A 19,967-nucleotide genomic window follows, 5' to 3' on the forward strand; every position below is an offset into this window, starting at 1 on the left:
GAAACTTCCAATTTGCTACTCATTATTATTTACACTGTCTCCACTAGAATCTATGGAGAATCTAAAATTTGCATGAAGGTTTAAGGATTTACTTAACCTTTGTTAGAATGTGTGCTAAGTTGGTTCAGTTGTGACTCTTTGCGACCCTATGGATGGTAGCCCACCAGGCTCCTCTGTCCATGGGATTCCCCAGGCAAGAATGCTGGAGTGGGTTGCTGTGCCCTCCTCCAGGGGATCTTCCCCACCCAGGAATCGAACTCACAACTCTTACTGCTCCTGTACTGGCAGGCAGGTTCTTTACCACCTGTGCCACCTGGGGAGCCCTTTATTAGCACAGTCCATGCCGTTTAAGGCTTAGTCATATGTCTATCAAATTGTATTTTTCAGAGAGCTCATGGTACATTATATTCTTTGAAGTTTTTGTTACATTTATTTTTATTTATTTATACATACCTTATATATTTATTATATATATTTATAAAATACCTTTATATTTATCTTTAAGAAAAAATTGTCTTACTGTTTGTCAGGGAAAAATTTGTCTTACTGTTTGCCAGGACTTTGCTGCAGAGAAGACTAAGGCCAAACTGAGTTTTGCCTCTTATAGGAGAGGCAAAAGAGCTTCCTCTTTTGGCTGGGTGCTAAAATAATCGTTTACCTTTGAAACAGCAACGTTTAGCTGGTAACCTAGTGCATCTAAAATGTCTAGTCTCTTTGTGACCCGTTCTGGGTCATGGTATTTAGTTCTTCAGATTCAAGTCTTTGTATGAGAAAAATGTTCTTGCATTATATATTCGAGCATTCCCCCCTCCCCACCACCCCTACCCTACCAATGTTACTATTTCCTTCTTCAGGAGTAGTTTTCACATGTAGTGTCTCCTGTCTTCATTTATCACTTTCATCTTTTTTTTTCTCTCTATTGATGTTAACTTCTATCTTCTGGGACCATATTTTCTTAATACTCTATTGACAGTTTTGCTATTTCTAATGTGGATTTTGTTATAATTATTTTTTCTTTCCTTTCCTGAATATAACCTGTTCGTTTGTAATTTATTTCTATAGTTTTATTTGTATTTAATGCCTTATAGGTCATTTTTCTTCCATCAAGGATTTGTGTGTGTGTGTGTGTGTGTGTGGTGGGACTTTCTTCCCATTTCCTGCTTATTACATCTTCTAATGCATATTATTTTTCATTTGATAAGTTAAGTGTTTTTCACAATTTCTTTTAGAGTATGTTATGCCTAGGTATCAGTATTATTGAATGATGGTTATTTTTTTGAAGGTGGATTACTTGCAAGAAAAATGAATGAACGAGGGTAGCAGACTGGTGGAATTTTCTTGTATGTTAACTGTGAGCACTTTCTCATCACCTCTGTTCTGTACTCTTCCCTAAATTGTATGTCTCTAATTAGTGCTGTCATAATTCAACAGTTATAATTCTGCCAAGCTTTCTTGGTAGAGATTTCTCTATTTCTCTTTAATGACTGAGATCAGCTGCTTCTGTGATTGTCATCTAACATTTGCCCTCTACTTTATCATTACAACAACCTGACTCTTAAAAAGAGTATAAGTACAGGTGGAATCCTTGTTCGGCCCTACATTTCATATATATCATGGGCTTAGGGTTCTTGAGAGTGTCCAGTCTCGAGAACCTGCCATTCCAGGTAAAAGTTCATCGATTGTATCCTCCAGGACCGTACAGTCTTCCCCTGGAGAATGCTGCTTCTTTTCTCAAACAAGAGAAGTATGCATATGCTTGCTTTTTTAAGGTTCATTGACATCACATCATTTGGCTGATATTCTTCAAATTTCGTAGTAAGGCAATGTGCTTAATCCTCAGTTTAATGAAGTTCGAAATATTTCCTCCTTTGTACACTTTTTTACTTAGTGAGCTCTTTGTCGTGGTGAATAGCTTTTTAATGCCAAAAATGACATTTCCATGATCTTCAGTCTCATGTAGAAAAGAAGGTAAAATGATTCATGTACAATATCCTACAAGTGGCAGAGTTGTTTCATTTGTTCATCTATTAGCTTTTGGTGGGTATTCTTTGCCATATTCTTTTAAAACTTTATATTCATCAGCTATTCCTGCCTTCATTGGTTTTCTTTATTTTCCTTGCATACCACTGACCTTTGTCTGACATATAGAACAATGTTCTAATTTTCCATTATAATTTAACAAACAATATTTATTTAAATTCAAGCATTGCGGCAAGTTCTAGAGTTTCATATATGAGTAAAGAATGGATCCTACCTTTAGGGGACAGTGATAAATTGAAATAAACATTAAATACGATTGAAAAAATCATAACAAAGGATGATGCTTGCTCCACTACAATTATTTTCAGGTTTAGTAAAACTGCTTTTTTTTTTAGTGATGAGGAGTTTAAATGTCACAGACAAGTTAACTTTTGGGGTGGATCTAAAGTTTTTTTTTTTTTTTTTTTTAAGTTGGGAAAGAACCAAAGAGAATATCATAATGAAAGGACTAAATATGTTCATGGAGTACATAGAAAATGTGTAGAAAATGTGTTATTGAAACATGGGGAGCAAGGGAGATGAACATGGTGGTGGTGTTTAATGAAGTTCAATGAGGTTAATTTATGATTTAAAAAGGCATTGTATTCCATGCAAAGTTATGTGACCACCACTGGGATTTTCTTTTCTTCTCTTTTTTGTGGTCGCACTGTGTGGCATATGGGATCTTAGTTCCCCCACCAGGGATCAAACCCATACCCAGTGGAAATGGGGAGTCTTAACCATTGACTGCCAGGGAAGTCCCTACCATCGGAATTTTAGAAAGTACTGTGATACTAGCATGAAGGATGGGTTGGAACAGAAGAGACTGGAATCAGGGAGACTAGAGAGATTATTGCAATAAGACAGATGCGACGCTAAGAGGGTCTCAAACACGATCCTGACGTGTGGCCTGCATGGGAGTGGTGCTTCTTCACAGCGGCCCTATTTGGCGGCTACACCATTAGGATTGGAGAAGACGTGTTTGAAAGATACTTTAGAGTGCATTTCAAAAGAGGCAGAATTGATGGGGTTCATAACACATTGGGCCTGAAAGGGACACAAAAGAATAGGATCCCAAGGTTGGCGATAGAGTTACGGAGAATAACAGGATTTTCTTAACCCAGGTGGAGGATTCAGGAAGAGGATCAGGCTTTTGGGGGAAAGAAGTATGAGAGGAATTACCACTGAAGTCTTTGCTATCTTGAGTTTGATTTTCCTGGATGACATTCACGTGAATATCAGCAGAGTGAAGGTTAGAATTCTGGGCTAAGAGTTTGGTGTGAGGATCTGAAGCATATGTGTGACAATGGGGATGTGAGTGCTGAGAAGGTCATGCAAGGAGAGGGTCTAAACTGAGAAGAGAAGACAGGGACCCTGAGAATGGATTGGTGGACAGTATGCTCAGAGGAGGAAGATGCGAGTTAGTTCAGTCCAGTTCAGTCGCTCAGTCATGTCCGACTCTTTGCGACCCCATGAATTGCAGCACGCCAGGCCTCCCTGTCCATCACCAACTCCCAGAGTTCACTCAGAATCACGTCCATCAAGTCCGTGATGCCATCCAGCCATCTCATCCTCTGTCGTCCCCTTCTCCTCCTGCCCCCAACCCCTCCCAGCATCAGAGTCTTTTCCAGTGAGTCAGCTCTTCGCATGAGGTGGCCAAAGTACTAGAGTTTCAGCTTTAGCATCATTCCTTCCAAAAAACACCCAGGACTGATCTCCTTCAGAATGGACTGGTTGGATCTCCTTGCAGTCCAAGTGACTCTCAAGAATCTTCTCCAACACCACAGTTCAAAAGCATCAATTCTTCGGTGCTCAGCCTTCTTCACAGTCCAACTCTCACATCCATACATGGACCTCTGGAAAAACCATAGCCTTGACTAGATGGACCTTTGTTGGCAAAGTAATGTCTCTGCTTTTCAATATGCTGTCTAGGTTGGTCATAACTTTTCTTCCAAGGAGTAAGCATCTTTTAATTTCATGGCTGCAATCACCATCTGCAATGATTTTGGAGCCCCCAAAAATAAAGTCTGACACTGTTTCCACTGTTTCCCCATCTATTTCCAAACATGAAGTGATGGGACCAGATGCCATGATTTTCGTTTTCTGAATGTTGAGCTTTAAGCCAACTTTTTCACTCTCCTCTTTCACTTTCATCAAGAGGCTTTTAGTTCCTCTTCACTTTCTGCCATAAGGGTGGTGTCATCTGCATATCTGAGGTTATTGATATTTCTCCCTGCAATCTTGATTCCAGCTTGTAGGGCAGCCTGATAAGGAAGAGGCAAGCTAGGAAGGCATGTTGTCACAGAGGTCTCACAGGCAAAAACTTCACCAGACTTCAAATGTCAAATGGGTTAGTAAGATGAAGACTGAAAAGAAGTTACTGGGCTAGAAACTACGGGATTTCCTATAATTTTTAATAAATACAATTTTTAACAAATAATGAAGGTGAAAGATAAATTTTAGTGAGTGGAAAAGTGAATGTGAGTTGAGGCCATAAAGATGTAGATGATTGCATTCATCAAGATATAAACAGAAGCTGTGTAAATAATTTGTTGTATAACATTCTCCTCATTTTCCCCTCTTCAGTTAATACGTGTTTATTTTAAGGTCTTAACTGTTCAGACAAGGGGTAGGAACAACAAGGCCTGCTTGTATAATTGTCCATGTTGGTATGTCAACTTTTATTTTTAGAAGCCCTTCATTGGGCACTATTTCTTTGCCTTTTGATGGTTTATTTAATTGAAAATTTTCAAGTGCCTATGTTTATTGAATGTTATTGGAAGAAGAATTAACTTTGGGATTTTAGAAAACAGCAAAGTCGAAGAGAGAAGAATAAACACAATATTAACCATTGACATAGTGAAAGGTTGCTGCTATGAGCCACGAACAATGCCCAGATTCATGGCCTCCAGAGGAAACGAATTCAATCTGAGGCTTGATCACTTAGAGCTTTTCATGTAGCAAAGTTTTATTAAAGTATAAAAGAGATAGTGAAAACTTCTGACATAGACATCAGAAGGAGACAGAAAGAGTGCTCCTTTGCTAGTTTTTAGCAAGGAGTTATATACCTATTAGCAAGCTGCTAATTAGAGAAAGGAAACATCTCAAAACGGAGAGAGTTGCACCAGGCCCCTCTCCCACAACAGGCATTTTGAGAAAGCAATGGCACAGGGTAAGTCATCCCGGGCCATAAAACAATGGACATGAGCCTTGAAGAAAGGCAGATTTCCAAGCAAATGCATAGTCCATCAACATACCCTAAGAAAGACATTTCCATGAGAAAAACTGCATTGGTTAGCTCAGGGTTTGTGATGAAGTTAAGTTCAGGTGGAACCAGGTGTCACCATGGCAACACAGAAAAAAGAAACCTCCTTTAATTTTGCGTAGAGAAGGAAAAAAAAAATCCGCCACTTGCAGTTTATTTCCTCCTGTCACTTGGGGGCCTCTGACCTGCCTGCCCAGGCTGTTAACACTCTGAATAGGTATGTTTCAGTTCAGTTCAGTCCAGTTCAGCCTCTCAGTCCTGGCTGACTCTTTGCGACCCCATGCACCGCAGCACGTCAAGCCTCCCTGTCCATCACCAACTCCTGGAGTTCACCCAAACTCATGTCCATTGAGTCGGTGATGCCATCCAACCATCTCATCCTTTGTCGTCCCCTTCTCCTCCTGCATTTATCATCTATTATTACAGAAATTTAGGCTTATTTATTAATAGAAACTTAGAACTAGATCAACTATCCAAGCACATACAGAGAATTAGTTACACTTGTAGCCTCTGATGGAAATTTTCCTTTCTCCTACCCTACTCCTTGTTCTGTACGTTGCTATGCTAGAATTCACTCCTACGTGTTAGTATGAGACTTGCTATTCTTACTAAAAGTTTATTGATAATGTTTCTGTTACTACTGGTACTTAACCATTTGTACTCTGAATACTGTATCAAGCAAATTTCTACTTATCACTGGATTCATCATTAGAGTACGGTACAGGTAATTACTTTGAAGCAGTCTGTTTCGTAGGCTTCCCAGGTGTTGCTACTGGTAAAGAACACGCTTGCCAAGGCAGAAGATATGTGCAACACAGGTTTGATCTGTGGGTTGGGAAGATCCCCTGGAGAAGCCGATGGCCACCCATTCCAGTATTCTTGCCTGGAGAATCTGACTGACAGAGGAGCCTGGCAGGCTATGGCCCACAGAGTTGCAGAGTCAGATGCGACTGAAGTGACTTGGCATGCATGCGTACTCTGACATTTTCGCATCGTATTCTCACATTTTCTCTTTGGCTCCACTGCCCATCTCCTTTATCTTGCCCTATAAGCCACTCAGATGAGTCTAGTCTCATAGTAAATAGTGGTTATACGTTTACAATATTGTTAAGGCTTCACTTATTCTACCACTTCCTCTTTGCTTTATGCAAAGGATATTTATCTGTTATATTTTTAAGGGAAAGCTTGTTGGAGAAAAATAATTTAGTCTTCAGTTCAGTTCTATTCAGTTGCTTAGTCGTGATTCTTTGCAAGCCCATGGACTGCAGCATGCCAGGCCTCCCTGTCCATCACCAACTCCCGAAGTTTACCCAAACTCATGTCCATTGAGTCAGTGGTGCCATCCAACCATCTCATCTTCTATCGTCCCCTTCTTCTCCCACCTTCAATCTTTCCTATCATCAAGGTCTTTTCAAATGAGTCAGTTCTTTGCATCAGATGGTCAAAGTATTGGAGTTTCAGCTTCAACATCAGTCCTTCCAAAGAATATTCAGGACTGATTTCCTTTAGGATGAACTGGTTGGATCTCCTTGCAGTCCAAGGGACTCTCAAGAGTCTTCTCCAACACCACAGTTCAAAAGCAGCAATTCTTGGTACTCAGCCTTCTTGAGGGTCCAACTCTCACATCCATACATGACTACTGGAAAAACCATAGCCTTGACTACATAGACCTTTGTTGGCAAAGTAATATGTCTGCTTTTTAATATGCTGTCTAGGTTGGTCACAACTTTTCTTCCAAGGAATAAGCGTCTTTTAATTTCATGGTTGCAATCACCATCTGCAGTGATTTTGGAACCCAGAAAAATAGAGTCTGCCACTGTTTCTTTCCCCGTCTATTTCCCATGAAGTGATGGGACCAGATGCCATGATCTTCGTTTTCTGAATCCACTTTTTCACTCTCCTCTTTCACTTTCTTCAAGAGGCTTTTTAATTCTTCACTTTCTGCCATAAGGGTGGTGTCATCTTCATATCTGAAGTTATTGATATTTCTCCCAGCATGTGCTTCATCCAGCCCAGCGTTTCTCATGATGTACTCTGCATGTAAGTTAAATAAGCAAGGTGACAATATACAGCCTTGACCTACTTCTTTCCCTATTCGGAACCAGTCTGTTGTTCCATGTCCAGTTCTAACTGTTGCTTCCTGACCTGCACACAGATTTCTCAAGAGGCAGGTCGGGTGGTCTGGAATTCCCCTCTCCTTAAGAATTTTCCACAGTATTTATTGTGATCCACACAGTCAAAGGCTTTGGCATAGTCAATAAACCAGAAGTAGATGTTTTCTGGAACTCTCTTGCTTTTTTGATGATACAGCAGATGTTGGCAATTTGATCTCTGGTTCCTCTGCCTTCTAAAACTGGTTTGAACATCTGGAAATTCATGGTTAACATAATGTTGAATTTAGTCTTATTACTCACAAAATGTATCTTTATGTTTTAACATATCTTTATAACACCCATCACAAACAATTCACCGTACTGCACAAATATGAAAATATATATCTACCCCTGAAGTAATATTAAGACATGTAAGAGATCATCAATGTGTCACTCAGATAAAACACTGGATTTTTCTTTTATTTCAATAACATATAATGGGCCATACACACACACACACACACACACACACACACACACATATATAATGTGTGTATATATATATATATGGGCCATATGTATGGGCCATATTAAAGATGATATTGGCTTCCCTGGTGGCTCAGATGGTAAAGAATCTGCCGGCAATGCAGGAGACATGGGTTCAATCCCTGGGTCAGGAAGATGCCCTGAAGAAGGGAATGGCTACCCACTCTAGTATTGTTGCCTGGAGAATTCCATGGACAGAGGAGCCTGGTGGGCTACAGTCCATGGGAGAGCAAAGAGTCGGACAAGATGGAGCAAGTTTAGTTTTTCAATTTAATAATATACAGTGAACTTTTTATATAATTAAAGATATGCTCAGTTGCTAAGTTGTATCTGACTCTGCAACCCCAGGGACTGTAGCCCAGCCCACCAGGCTCCTCTGTACATGGAATTTTCCAGGCAAGAATACTGGAGTGGGTTGCCATTTCCTTCGCCACAGTAAAGATATAGATAAAGATAATTGTTTTTAATTTCACCATGAATTTCAAGTTTAAAATTCTTTATAACCATTCATTTATATCAGCCACTAATCTCTTTTCAAACTTACTCTTCTCAAAATCCTTGATTTTTATCCCCAATATAGGGTTAAGCCTCTTCTACTTTTGCTTAAAGCTCAGATAAGACATATTTATGAAGAGAAAAAAGACTGGAAAATAATATAAGCTTAGTCCTCTTTATACTGTCTAAGCCTTATCCTTCTATTAAATTTCATCACCAGAAATGCTCACCTTTATAATTCATGGTAAAGTCTTTTGCTTTTTTCCTTTTTAATGAAACTGCAGGAAAGACAAGATCTAAAATATTGTTTAGTGGCCTTTATGTAAAACCTTTGTGACAAATAAATACCTCTTGGAAATGAGGCTTCCCTCATAGTTCAGTCAGTAAAGAATCTGCCTGCAATGCAGGAGACAGGGGTTGGATTCCTGGGCCGGGAAGATCCCCTGGAGAAGGAAATAGCAATCCACTCCAGTACTCTTGCCTGGAGAATCCCATGGACAGAGGAGCCTGGCAGGCTACGGTCCCTGGTATCACAACAGGTGGACATGACTTAGTGACTAAAACACCAGTATATTGCTCAGTGGTTTTTATGTGAAACCTTTGTGACCAAAACCTCTTGGAAATGAGGATCAGTGGAGACATTTTTGGTGAATTGTAAAGTATCGTTCTAGGCTGCGAGTACTATCTAGCCTAGTCTAAATTTTTGAGTTCACTTGGCTGTGCCAAGCCCTGTGCAAACTTGGACCTTCAGATGCTACAGCTTTCCTCAGGCAAGGTGAACTTTCAATTTTTCTATTCTTTACTGGCAATTCATAGTCTGATAATACCTGTCCTATGGATTTTATATTTTTGCTTTACCTGAAAGATGAATATATTTACTTTTTCAAAGCCCCTTTCAAAGTCAGAATTTCTCAAACCTTGTCCTTTTCCCAAATCTCTATGGCACCATCCACCTTTTATGTCCACACCAGTCCCCAGGGCTATTTCTGACCCTGTTCTTAAACTCAGTTAGGAAGATGGACTAAATCAATACTTCGTGTTAAGTCTTTTTTTAACTCATGTATATAAATCTACTATAAAATTGTATATAATATCCTATAATAGAAATATTACTATACTAAAAGTATTTTGATATAATTTGTCACTTGATTCATTTAAAATAATCATTCCATATAATGCTAAAATGCAATTAGTTAATTTTTCCTTAAGTTTTAACTGAGTAATTTAAGTAAGAAGATACCTAAAATATACAATTAGAATTTTCAGGTTTATTAAATGGTGATGATTTATGTGGTAGGTAGCAGCCAGTTTTTTGTTTAAATTTTACTAATCTCAGTTTTGCATTTAGAAAGTGTTTATCTGTTGTTGATTCATTTTTAGGTCACAAAAGGCTTAAAACATTTTTGAAATTTATGATTCTGTAATCTGGCATTAAAGCAGATACGTTTATTGAAATGTAATCAATGAATACATTTTGACAAAGGGTTAGAAATGCATTAGGCCACTGATTTTCTCAGTACCTGTTCACTAAGGGAAGGAGTGATGTGCGCCTCAGTATTTACTACTGCTTTCCATTCCACAACATTTCCAACAGCATGCATTCTCCTGGGACGTGGAGAGGACCTGTTATGAGAGTGCCCATCTTTGTAATAACGGTTGTCATCAATATTCTATCTTCCTTTTCATCTCCTCTGAAAGACGTCAGTTCTTCCTGGCACTGAAGGGGAATGACAATTAGTTTGCTTCTTGGCTATGATTACTATCTTTCTGCTTGTAAGGGAGTGTGTGGGATTTGCTTACACTTGAACTTTAGAAGGAATATGCAAACTGAATGCAGATCCTGGAAGATGATCTGTAGAGCCCTGATGAGGAGCTCGCCAATGGTGGGGCCCTGCATAGGAATGAGCAAAAATGACTAATATTTCAGAGATAGACAGGATGGTAAAGAGGGAGAGGAAAGCTCTTCTCTGAAGTTTCAGGTCTGGAGTTCTGGAACCACTTCACGTTTGAAAGGCATAGGATAAAGATTCTGAAAGGCTTGCTTCCAGAGAAGTGATATGATATAAACATTCCATTTACTGGAATTAAACACATAAAATATGCCAGACTAAATCTGACATACATGAAAAACATGAAATTCTTTCCTCTTTTTAATCACCCTATGCAGTTCTGCTTGTGTATCAAATAAAGTCTGGTAATACCTCATTTTCATAGTCACTGAATAACTTTACTATGATGAATGGTTGCAATTAAACTCTGTTTGCAAATTTGGTTAATAAGGTTGCAGAAACTTACATTTTTAATTGATTTTTTTTTACTTTTGCAGACTTGCAAAAATCTAAGAACATTGATTATGGTGAGTTGAATGCATTATGCCACATGAGAGGAAAACAACACAGGTAGGTTATCATGCCTTTCTTTTCCTGTCACTCAAATGAATATGAATATGTTTGTTCCATGGATAAAGTAGAGTAATAAACCATTGCTGACTCTCAGAGGTATCTGATTTACCACACAGATAAAAATATCTGAAAACCTGGAGGTTATTTCTCCAGACTGAAGGGGCAGACTATATATGTCATATTTTAAGGAAACAATTTAGTGTGAAGCACGCATAACTCATCCCTAGCTGGACCCTTTCTAGTACTCAAAAAGTAGTCATAAGAGAAAAAAGCTTCAAATGGTCGACAACACAAATCCTGAGTGAAATAGGCACTTTAGCCGTGCCTAGGAGATGCCTAGTTGAAATATATTCAACAGAAAGAACTAAAAAAATATTGGTTTAAAGCTCAGGATACCTAAGATATGTGATACTTGAAGATACAATTTTTTAAAAATCTATTTTCTTGTCAACTCCTTTTCCCAAGTTGGATTTTTGAAATTATAAAACTAGCTAGTTTCTTTCCTATCCATCAGCGTCTATCTATCCTCCTACTTTTCTTTACTGGGAGAGGCCCTTGCCTCATCTTAAGTCATATCTGCTTAATCACTTCAGATTATTTACATCTCCTCTTAACCACTTCAAATTATTTACATCTTCATTGATGCAAATTATTTACATAATTATCTACAAATTATTACATAATTATTTACAAGTTATTTACAAATTATTTACCTCTTCACTGATGTAAAGTATTTACATAATTATTTACAAATTATCACATAATTTTTTATAAATTATTTGCATCTTACATCTCTCTACTCCTCCTTTCTTGGAGAAAGAGAGGAGGCTATGCTTTTTTTTTTTTTTTAAATTTTTCCAAAGCTTACATTTTTTACTATGCCTTCCTGTCCCTTTTGTACACATGGCATGTTTTGCCATAGGGTAAAGAATTAAATAAACTTACTCTGGAGTCAGGCAAGTCGGCTGGTTTTAATCCTGGCTCAGCCACTTCCCAGCTGTGTGGCCTTGGACTGGTTACATAATTTCTTTTTACCTCAGTTTTCTCTTTAGTAAAATGGGGTAACAGTCTTATCCATTTCAAAGAATTATTAGGATGATTAAATGAGCTAATGTATATGTAAAGAGTATCTGGTACATGGTAAGAGCTATATAAGTATTTTTATTATTGTTTAAAAAAGCTCACCCAGGCTTTTGACTGTTGAATTTATGTGCGGCTCCCCTTAGCCCTTTTATTTTTTCCACATGAAAGATTTTATGTGAGGCTTTTGGAGCAGAACGCTTCCTTTACCCTTATTTTCCTTTTGCTTTCTAGGCCAGATATTTTATTTTAAAATTTATTTCTAGATTCTACCTCCTTACCCTTGAGACACCATAATAAGAGAGATTAAATCATGTAGATCTGGGTCTGCCAAAGAATCCATTCTACAAAAACTTTGCCAGCCTTCATCTTCCTGGCTTGAGAACCCTTGCAGGCAGTGTTGCCTCATCAGACAGTCACCGGGTCCGGGTGCAGTCTGGCGGTCCTGCCTTCCTCCCCTCTATGTAGTCCCCTGTTTTCTGTGCCTTCTTTTAGACACTGTCTGTGTGTGCTCACTTAGTCATGTCTCTTTGCAGCCTTTTGTACTGTAGCCCACTAGGCTCCTCTGACCAAAGGATGTTCCAGCCAACGATACTGGAGCGGGTTGTCATTCCCTCCTCCAGGCGATCTTGCCAACCTAGGGACTGAACTTGCCTCTCCTGCAGATTCTTGACCTCTGAGCCATCAGGGAAGCCCCTCTCTTTCACACTAGCTCCCCTGAATTTCTTGGATGTTTTCCTTTTGTAAACACCACGGGCCTGGAAAGGGGCACATTTTAGGGGGACTATGTCTAGGTTTTGGCTCATTCTTTTAGAAAACATTTTGCTGTTGCTGTTCACTCACTAAGTTGTGTCTGACTCTCTGTGACCCCATGGACTACAGCACGTGGGCTCCTCTGTCCTCCAGTATCTCCTGGTCTTTGCTCAAATTCATGTCCACTGATTTGGTGATGCTGTCTAAGTATTTCATCCTTCTGCCACCCTCTTCTCCTTTTGCCTCAGTCCTTCCCAGCATCAGGGTCTTTCCAGTGAGGTGGCTCTTCCCATCAGGTGGCCAAAGTATTGGAGCTTCAGCTTTCGCAGCAGCCCTTCCAGTGAGTATTCAGGGTTGAGTTCCTTTAAGATTGACTGTTTTGATCTCCTTGCAATCCAAGGGAGGGACTCTCAAGGGTCTTCTCCAACACCATAGTTTGAAAGCATCAATTCTTTGGTGTTCAGCTTTCTTTATGGCTTAACTCTCACATCTGCTTGTGACTACTGGGAAAATCATAGCTTTGACTGCAGACCTTTGTCAGCAATGTGATGTCTGCTTCTTAATACACTGTCTAGTTTTGTCATAGCTTTCCTTCCAAGGAATAAGTGTCTTTTAATTTCATGGCTGCAGTCACCTTCACAAAATTAGATATGGAAATGGGTATTTAAAATGAGAAAATAAACTAGAACAAATTAATGAAGACTTGGCATTCAGGTTTCTTTTCCCTCATGAGACTTCTTTAAGGCGATTTATCCAAAATGGGTGCATAGAAATTACTTAAGTCTTTCAGAGAGATTTAAGGAAAACTTGCTCTTTCATATTTATTTCATATGTATTATATGTTTAAAATGACCAATGAAATATACTTTTTCCCTTTAATATAAACAGAAAGGCTGAGAATTAACTGACCCCAAGGATTAAATATTTTTATACATGTAAACTATGAAAGATCATAGTTTTTGGAGTCTACTCTTTTCTGGTTGCAGTGGAAGGGTATAGAGGCTTCTCATTGCAGTGGCTCCTCTTGTTTCAGACATGCACTCCAGGTTGCATGGGCTTCATTCAGTAGCTGTGACTCCCAGGCTTCAGAACGCAAGCTCAAAAGTCATGGTGCATGGCTTAGTTGCTCTGCAGCATGTGGGATCCTCCTGGATCAGGGTTCAAGCTTTTCTCTCCTGCATTGGCAGGCAGATTCTTTACCACTGAGCCACTAGGGAAGCTCAGCTCTTTGTTTGATATTATAACATCTATATAATGTTATACCATACATATGCATATATATCTTAGGTTGGCCAAGGGGTAGATTTGTTTTTTCTGTCAGATGACTCTAGTAGTGCTTGCTCTTTTTTACTTCATTTGGAATAATTTTGTGAGACTGTAATGTGACAGCTGTCATGTTCAGTTCAGTTCAGTGCAGTTGCTCAGTTGTGTCTGACTCTTTGTGACCCCATGAATCTCAGCAGGCCAAGCCTCCCTGTGCATCATCAACTCCCAGAGTTCACTCACACTCATGTCCATCGAGTCGGTGATGCCATCCAGCCATATCAGCCTCTGTTGTCCCCTTCTCCTCCTGCCCCCAATCCCTCCCAGCAACAGAGTCTTTCCCAATGAGTCAGCTCTTCGCATGAGGTGGCTGCTTTAGCATCATTCCTTCCAAAGAACACCCAGGTCTGATCTCCTTTAGAATGGACAGGTTGGATCTCCCTGCGGTCCAAGGGAATCTCAACAGTCTTCTCCAACACCACAGTTCAAAAGCATCAATTCTTCAGCACTCAGCCTTCTTCACAGTCCAACTCTCACATCCATACATGACCACTGGAAAAACCATAGCCTTGATTAGATGGATATTTGTTGGTAAAGTAATGTCTCTGCTTTTCAATATGTCATTTAGGTGGGCCATAACTTTCCTTCCAAGGAGTAAGCGTCTTTTAATTTCATGGCTGCAATCACCATCTGCAGTGACTTTAGAGCCCCCCCCCCCAAAATAAAGTCAGCCACTGTTTCCACTGTTTCCCCATCTATTTCCCATGAAGTGATGGCACCAGATGCCATGATCTTCGTTTTCTGAATGTTGAGCTTTAAGCCAACTTTTTCACTCTCGTCTTTCACTTTCAACAATAGGCTTTTTAGTTCCTCTTCACTTTCTGCCATAAGGGTGGTGTCATCTGCATATCTGAGGTTATTTATATTTCTCCCAGCAATCTTGATTCCAGCTTGTGCTTCCTCCAGCCCAGCGTTTCTCAAGATGTACTCTACATATAAGTTAAATAAGCAGGGTGACAATATACAGCCTTGATGTATGCCTTTTCCTATTTGGAACCAGTCTGTTGTTCCATGTCTTCCTGACCCGCACATAGGTTTCTCAAGAGGCAGGTCAGGTGATCTGGCATTCCCATCTCTTTCAGAATTTTCCACAGTTTATTATGATCCACACAGTCAAAGGCTTTGGCATAGTCAATAAAGCAGAAATAGATGTTTTTTTTTCTGGAACTCTCTTGCTTTTTCCGTGATCCAGCAGATGTTGGCAATTTGATCTCTGGTTCCTCTGCCTTTTCTAAAACCAGCTTGAACATCAGGAAGTTCATGGTTCACGTATTGCTGAAACTTGGCTTGGGGAATTTTGAGCATTACTTTACTAGTGTGTGAGATGAGTGCAATTGTGCGGTTGTTTGAGCATTCTTTGGCATTGCCTTTTTTCAGGATTGGAATGAAAACTGACTTTTTCCAGTCCTGCGGGCACTGTTGAGTTTTCAAAATTTGCTGGCATATTGAGTGCAGCACTTCCACAGCATCATCTTTCAGGGTTTGAAATAGCTCAACTGGGATTCTAACACCTCCACTAGCTTTGTTTGTAGTGATGCTTTCTAAGGCCATTTGACTTCACATTCCAGGATATCTGGCTCTAGGTGAATGATCACACCATCGTGATTATCTGGGTCATGAAAATCTTTTTTGTGCAGTTTTTCTGTGTATTCTTGCCACCTCTTCTTAATATCTTCTTCTTCTGTTAGGTCCCTGCCATTTCTGTCCTTTATCGAACCCATCTTTGCATGAAATGTTCCCTTGGTATCTCTAATTTTCTTGAGGAGATCTCTAGTCTTTCCCATCCTGTTGTTTTCTTCTATTTCTCTGCATTGATCGCTGAGGAAGGCTTTCTTATTTCTCCTTGCTATTCTTTGGAACTCTGCATTCAAATGCTTATATCTTTTCTTTTCTCCTTTGCTTTTCATGTCTTTTCTTTTCACAGCTATTTGTAAGGCCTCCTCAGACAGCCATTTTGCTCTTTTGCACTTCTTTTCCATGGGGATGGTTTTGATCCTTGTCTCTTGTACAATGCCATGAACCTCATTCCATAGTTCATCAGCACTCTATCAAATCTAGTCCCTTAAATCTGTTTCTCACTTCCACTGTATAATCATAGGGATTTGATTTAGGTCTTACCTGAATGGTCTAGTGGTTTTTGCTTCTTTCTTCAATTTAAGTCTGAATTTCACAATAAGGACTTCATGATCTGAGCCACAGTAAGCTCCTGGCCTTGTTTTTGCTGACTGTATAGAGCTTGTCCATCTTTGGCTGCAAAGAATATAATCAATCTGATTTCAGTGTTGACCCTCTGGTGATGTCCATATGAAGAGTCTTCTCTTGTATTGTTGGAAGAGGGTGTTTGCTATGACTAGTGCTTTCTCTTGGCAAAACTCTATTAGCCTTTACCCTGCTTTATTGCATACTCCAAGGCCAAATTTGCCTAGTACTCCAGGAGTTTCTTGACTTCCTACTTTTGCATTCCAGTCCCCTATAATGAAAAGGACATTTTTTTTTTTTTTGGTGTTAGTTCTATTAGTGTGCATTTAAAAAAGAAACACCCAAATTGGTGAATTTTTGTGTTCAGTTCAGTTCAGTTTAGTCTCTGTCTTGTCTGACTCTTTGCAGTCCCATGAATCTCAGCACACCAGGCCTCCCTGTACATTACCAACTCCTGGAGTTTACCCAAACTCATGTCCATCAAGTTGGTGATGCCATTCAGCCATCTCATCCTCTGTCGTTCCCTTCTCCTCCTGTCCCCAATCCCTCCCAGCATGAGGGTCTTTTCCAGCAAGTCAACTGTTCACATCAGGTGGCCAAAATAATTTTTGTGTAGCCATTTTAATATTGAAGGTGGAAGAAAAAATGTAACATTTTCAGCATATTATGCTTTATTATTTCAAGAAAAGTAAAAACACAACTGAAACACACACACAAAAATTTGTACAGTGTATATAGACTCTGTTGTGACTGATCAAATGTGTCAAAAGTGGTTTGCAAAGTTTCACATTGAAGATTTCTCGATGGACGATGATCCGTGATTGAGTAGACAAGTTGAAGTTGATAGAGATCAAATTAAGACATTCATTGAGAATCAAGCATTGAAAGTCTGCACCAGCTTGGTTATGTTAATCGCTTTGATGTTTGAATTCCACATAAGTTAAACGAAAAAACCTTGGCCATATTTCCACATGAGATTCCTTACTTAAACATAGCAAAAATGTTCTGTTTTAAAGACAGATTGTGGTAGGCAATGAAAAGTGGATAATAGACAATAACGTCGAATGGAAGAGATCATGGGATAAGTGAAATGAACCACCACCAACTACACCAAAGTCTGGTCTGCATCCAAAGCAGGTGATGCGTATATGGTCGGACTGGAAAGGAGTCCATTTATGAGCTCCTTCTGGAAAACCAAAAGTTTAATTCCCATAAGTACTGCTCCCAGTTAGACCAACTGAAAGCTGCATCTGATGAAAATCATCCAGAATTAGTTAACAGAAAATGCACAATCTTCCATCAGGAGAACATAAGACTGCATGTTTCTTTAATGACCAGGCAAAAACTGTTACAGTTTGGTTGGGAAGTTCTGATTCATTGCCTGTATTCATTAGACATTTCAACTTTGTATTCCATTCATTTTGGTCTTTACAACATTCCCATAATGGAAAAAATATCAATTTCCTGGAAGACTGTAAAAAGCACCTGCAACCGTTCTTTGTTCAAAGAGGTAAAAAGTTTGGGGAAGATGGAATCATGAAGTTTCTTGGAAAATAGCAGATGGTATTGGAATAAAACACTGATCACAGGATTCAATAAAGTTCTTGGTGAAAATGAAAAATGTATGTTTTACTTAAATATCAAAGGAATATTTTTGCCAACCCAATACACACACACACATATGTGCATGTGTGTATTCACTGTCTTTGGATAGCTGTCTTTCCTCCCAGTCCTTCCTGTGGCCCAGGGTGTGAAGAGGAAAAAGGGAGGCTGCTACTCCTTACCATTTACCATGTACCTCAACCATGGGCTCAGTTCCTGCTGTTAAAGCTGCTCCTGTCTACTAGTTAAGTGCATGTGAGTTCTTCTCTGTCCTTCTCACTGAGAATTACACACACACACACACACACACACACACACACACACAGAGGCATCATGCGCATGTGCTCAGTAGCTCCAGTTGTGGCTGACTCTGCGACCCCGTGGACTGTAGCCCCCCAGGCTCCTCTGTCCATGGGATTTTCCAGGCAAGGATACCCGAATAGGTTGCCATGCCCTCCTCCAGGGGATCTTCCCAACCCAGGGATCTCATCTCCTGCATATCCTGCATTGCAGAAGACATGGAGACGCTAGTTCAGTCTTGCCTAAGAAATCTCATGGACAGAGGAGTCTGGCAGGGTATAGTGCATGGAGTCACAAAAGTTGGACATGACGGAGCAATGAAACAATACACATATATCCAGAAGACAACCATTTCTCACCACTTCTACTAAAACCATCTTGGTCCAGAGCACCAATGCTCTTGCCTGGATGACTGCAATAGCCTATTGATTGGATTTCTTACTCCACCCCTTGCCCATTTACAGTCTGTAAGTTGGCGTAGTAGCCAGGGTAATATTGTTAAAATGTACATAAGAACATTGTTTGCTCAAAATATTCTAATGCCTTCCATATCACTCAGGGCAGAAGCTAAGATGTTCACGGTGGCCTGCAGGGCCCTACATGATCTCATCCCACTGCGTCTCTAACCACTTCTTCTGGACGAGGCCCGTCTGTTTCTTTGGCGCTGACCGCAGTCACCCCCGTGAGCCACTCCTGCCACATCATGTACGCTCCTGCCCCAGGGCCTCCGCACCATGCTTCTATCCGGGATGCTCTTTCTTCAGATGTTTACTCTGCTTTATCCCTCACTCCCCTCAGTGTAACAGGGAAGGGCAAAATCTGACTCCATGCTGGATTGGTTTCTTTAACCTCTGCTTTCCATTTCTTTCATTAATATAATCACTAAAAGGACTCTGTCTATAGCTGTAAGCATACACAATGGTCTGCCTTGGGGAACCCTGCCCATCTACCTGAATGTGAAATAAAAGTGCCTTTGTTCAGCTCACAGGGCGTCGCCTTGCCCCTGTGAATGGCTTCAGGAGAATTAACACATCCACTCCCTGAGGCTGGCTAAACCAGAATATATTTTGCCAGACTTATGGCCTTTTTACTTTATTTCCTTACGTCATTCCCCTCGCTATAAAGTGGTACTCTAGGACTCTAGTTAGCCATCTTCTTGGATGCCTGACTTTCTGAATAAAGTTGCTGTTCCTTGTCGCAGCACCTAGTCTCTTGATTATTGGCCTGTTGTGCAGTGAGCAGACCAAGCTTGCACTTGGTTACATCAGGCTTTCTGTGACCAGCCTATATGAAATAGATACTCTTAGCACATATTATCCTTTGAGTGTTGCTTTCATTTCTTAATAGCATATCTGGCATATAGTTATACAGTTATTTTTGTTTCCTCTCTCTACATTGAAAACTTCATAAGGAAAAAATTCATTTTATTTCTGATGTATTCTCAGTGATTAGAATAGTATCTGACATATTATTGGTACACTTTAAATATTTGTTGAATAATCTCCTTTACCTGGCATGGTTGGTTTTCTATAATCCGAATAAATCAATATATTCTTGTTACTACCTGTTGATGTTAATATTACTCCTGAGTGAGTATCCCCTAAAGTCCCAAACCTTTTTATGAACTCATTCCCCTTGATACTCTTATTAATCTCCCCTAAAGAATCTACCTGCAATGCAGGAGACCTGGGTTTGATTCCTAGGTCGGGAAGATCCCCTGGAGAAGGAAAAGGCAACCCACTCCAGTATTCTTGCCTGGAGAATCCCATGGACAGAGGAGCCTGGTGGGCCAAGATCCACGGTGTCACAACAGTCGGACACAACTTAGTGACTAAAACACACACGCACACCATACCAACTTTAATTTTATTTATCCATCAAAGTCCAGAT

The 19,967-nt window shown here is 39.8% G+C and overlaps 1 protein-coding gene across 1 annotated transcript in view; it reads left to right on the forward strand.

The window, feature by feature from the left end:
* The window catches only part of CNBD1 (cyclic nucleotide binding domain containing 1), a 405,676-nt gene that overhangs the window by 11,975 nt on the left and 373,734 nt on the right, over window positions 1-19,967 (forward strand). The window contains exon 2 of the mRNA XM_018058081.1: window positions 10,745-10,817. Coding sequence (XP_017913570.1) covers window positions 10,745-10,817 — 73 coding nt within the window. The remainder of the gene's footprint in view (window positions 1-10,744; window positions 10,818-19,967) is intronic.

Source organism: Capra hircus, chromosome 14 (assembly GCF_001704415.2).
Source record: "Capra hircus breed San Clemente chromosome 14, ASM170441v1, whole genome shotgun sequence".
Taxonomy (NCBI): domain Eukaryota; kingdom Metazoa; phylum Chordata; class Mammalia; order Artiodactyla; family Bovidae; genus Capra; species Capra hircus.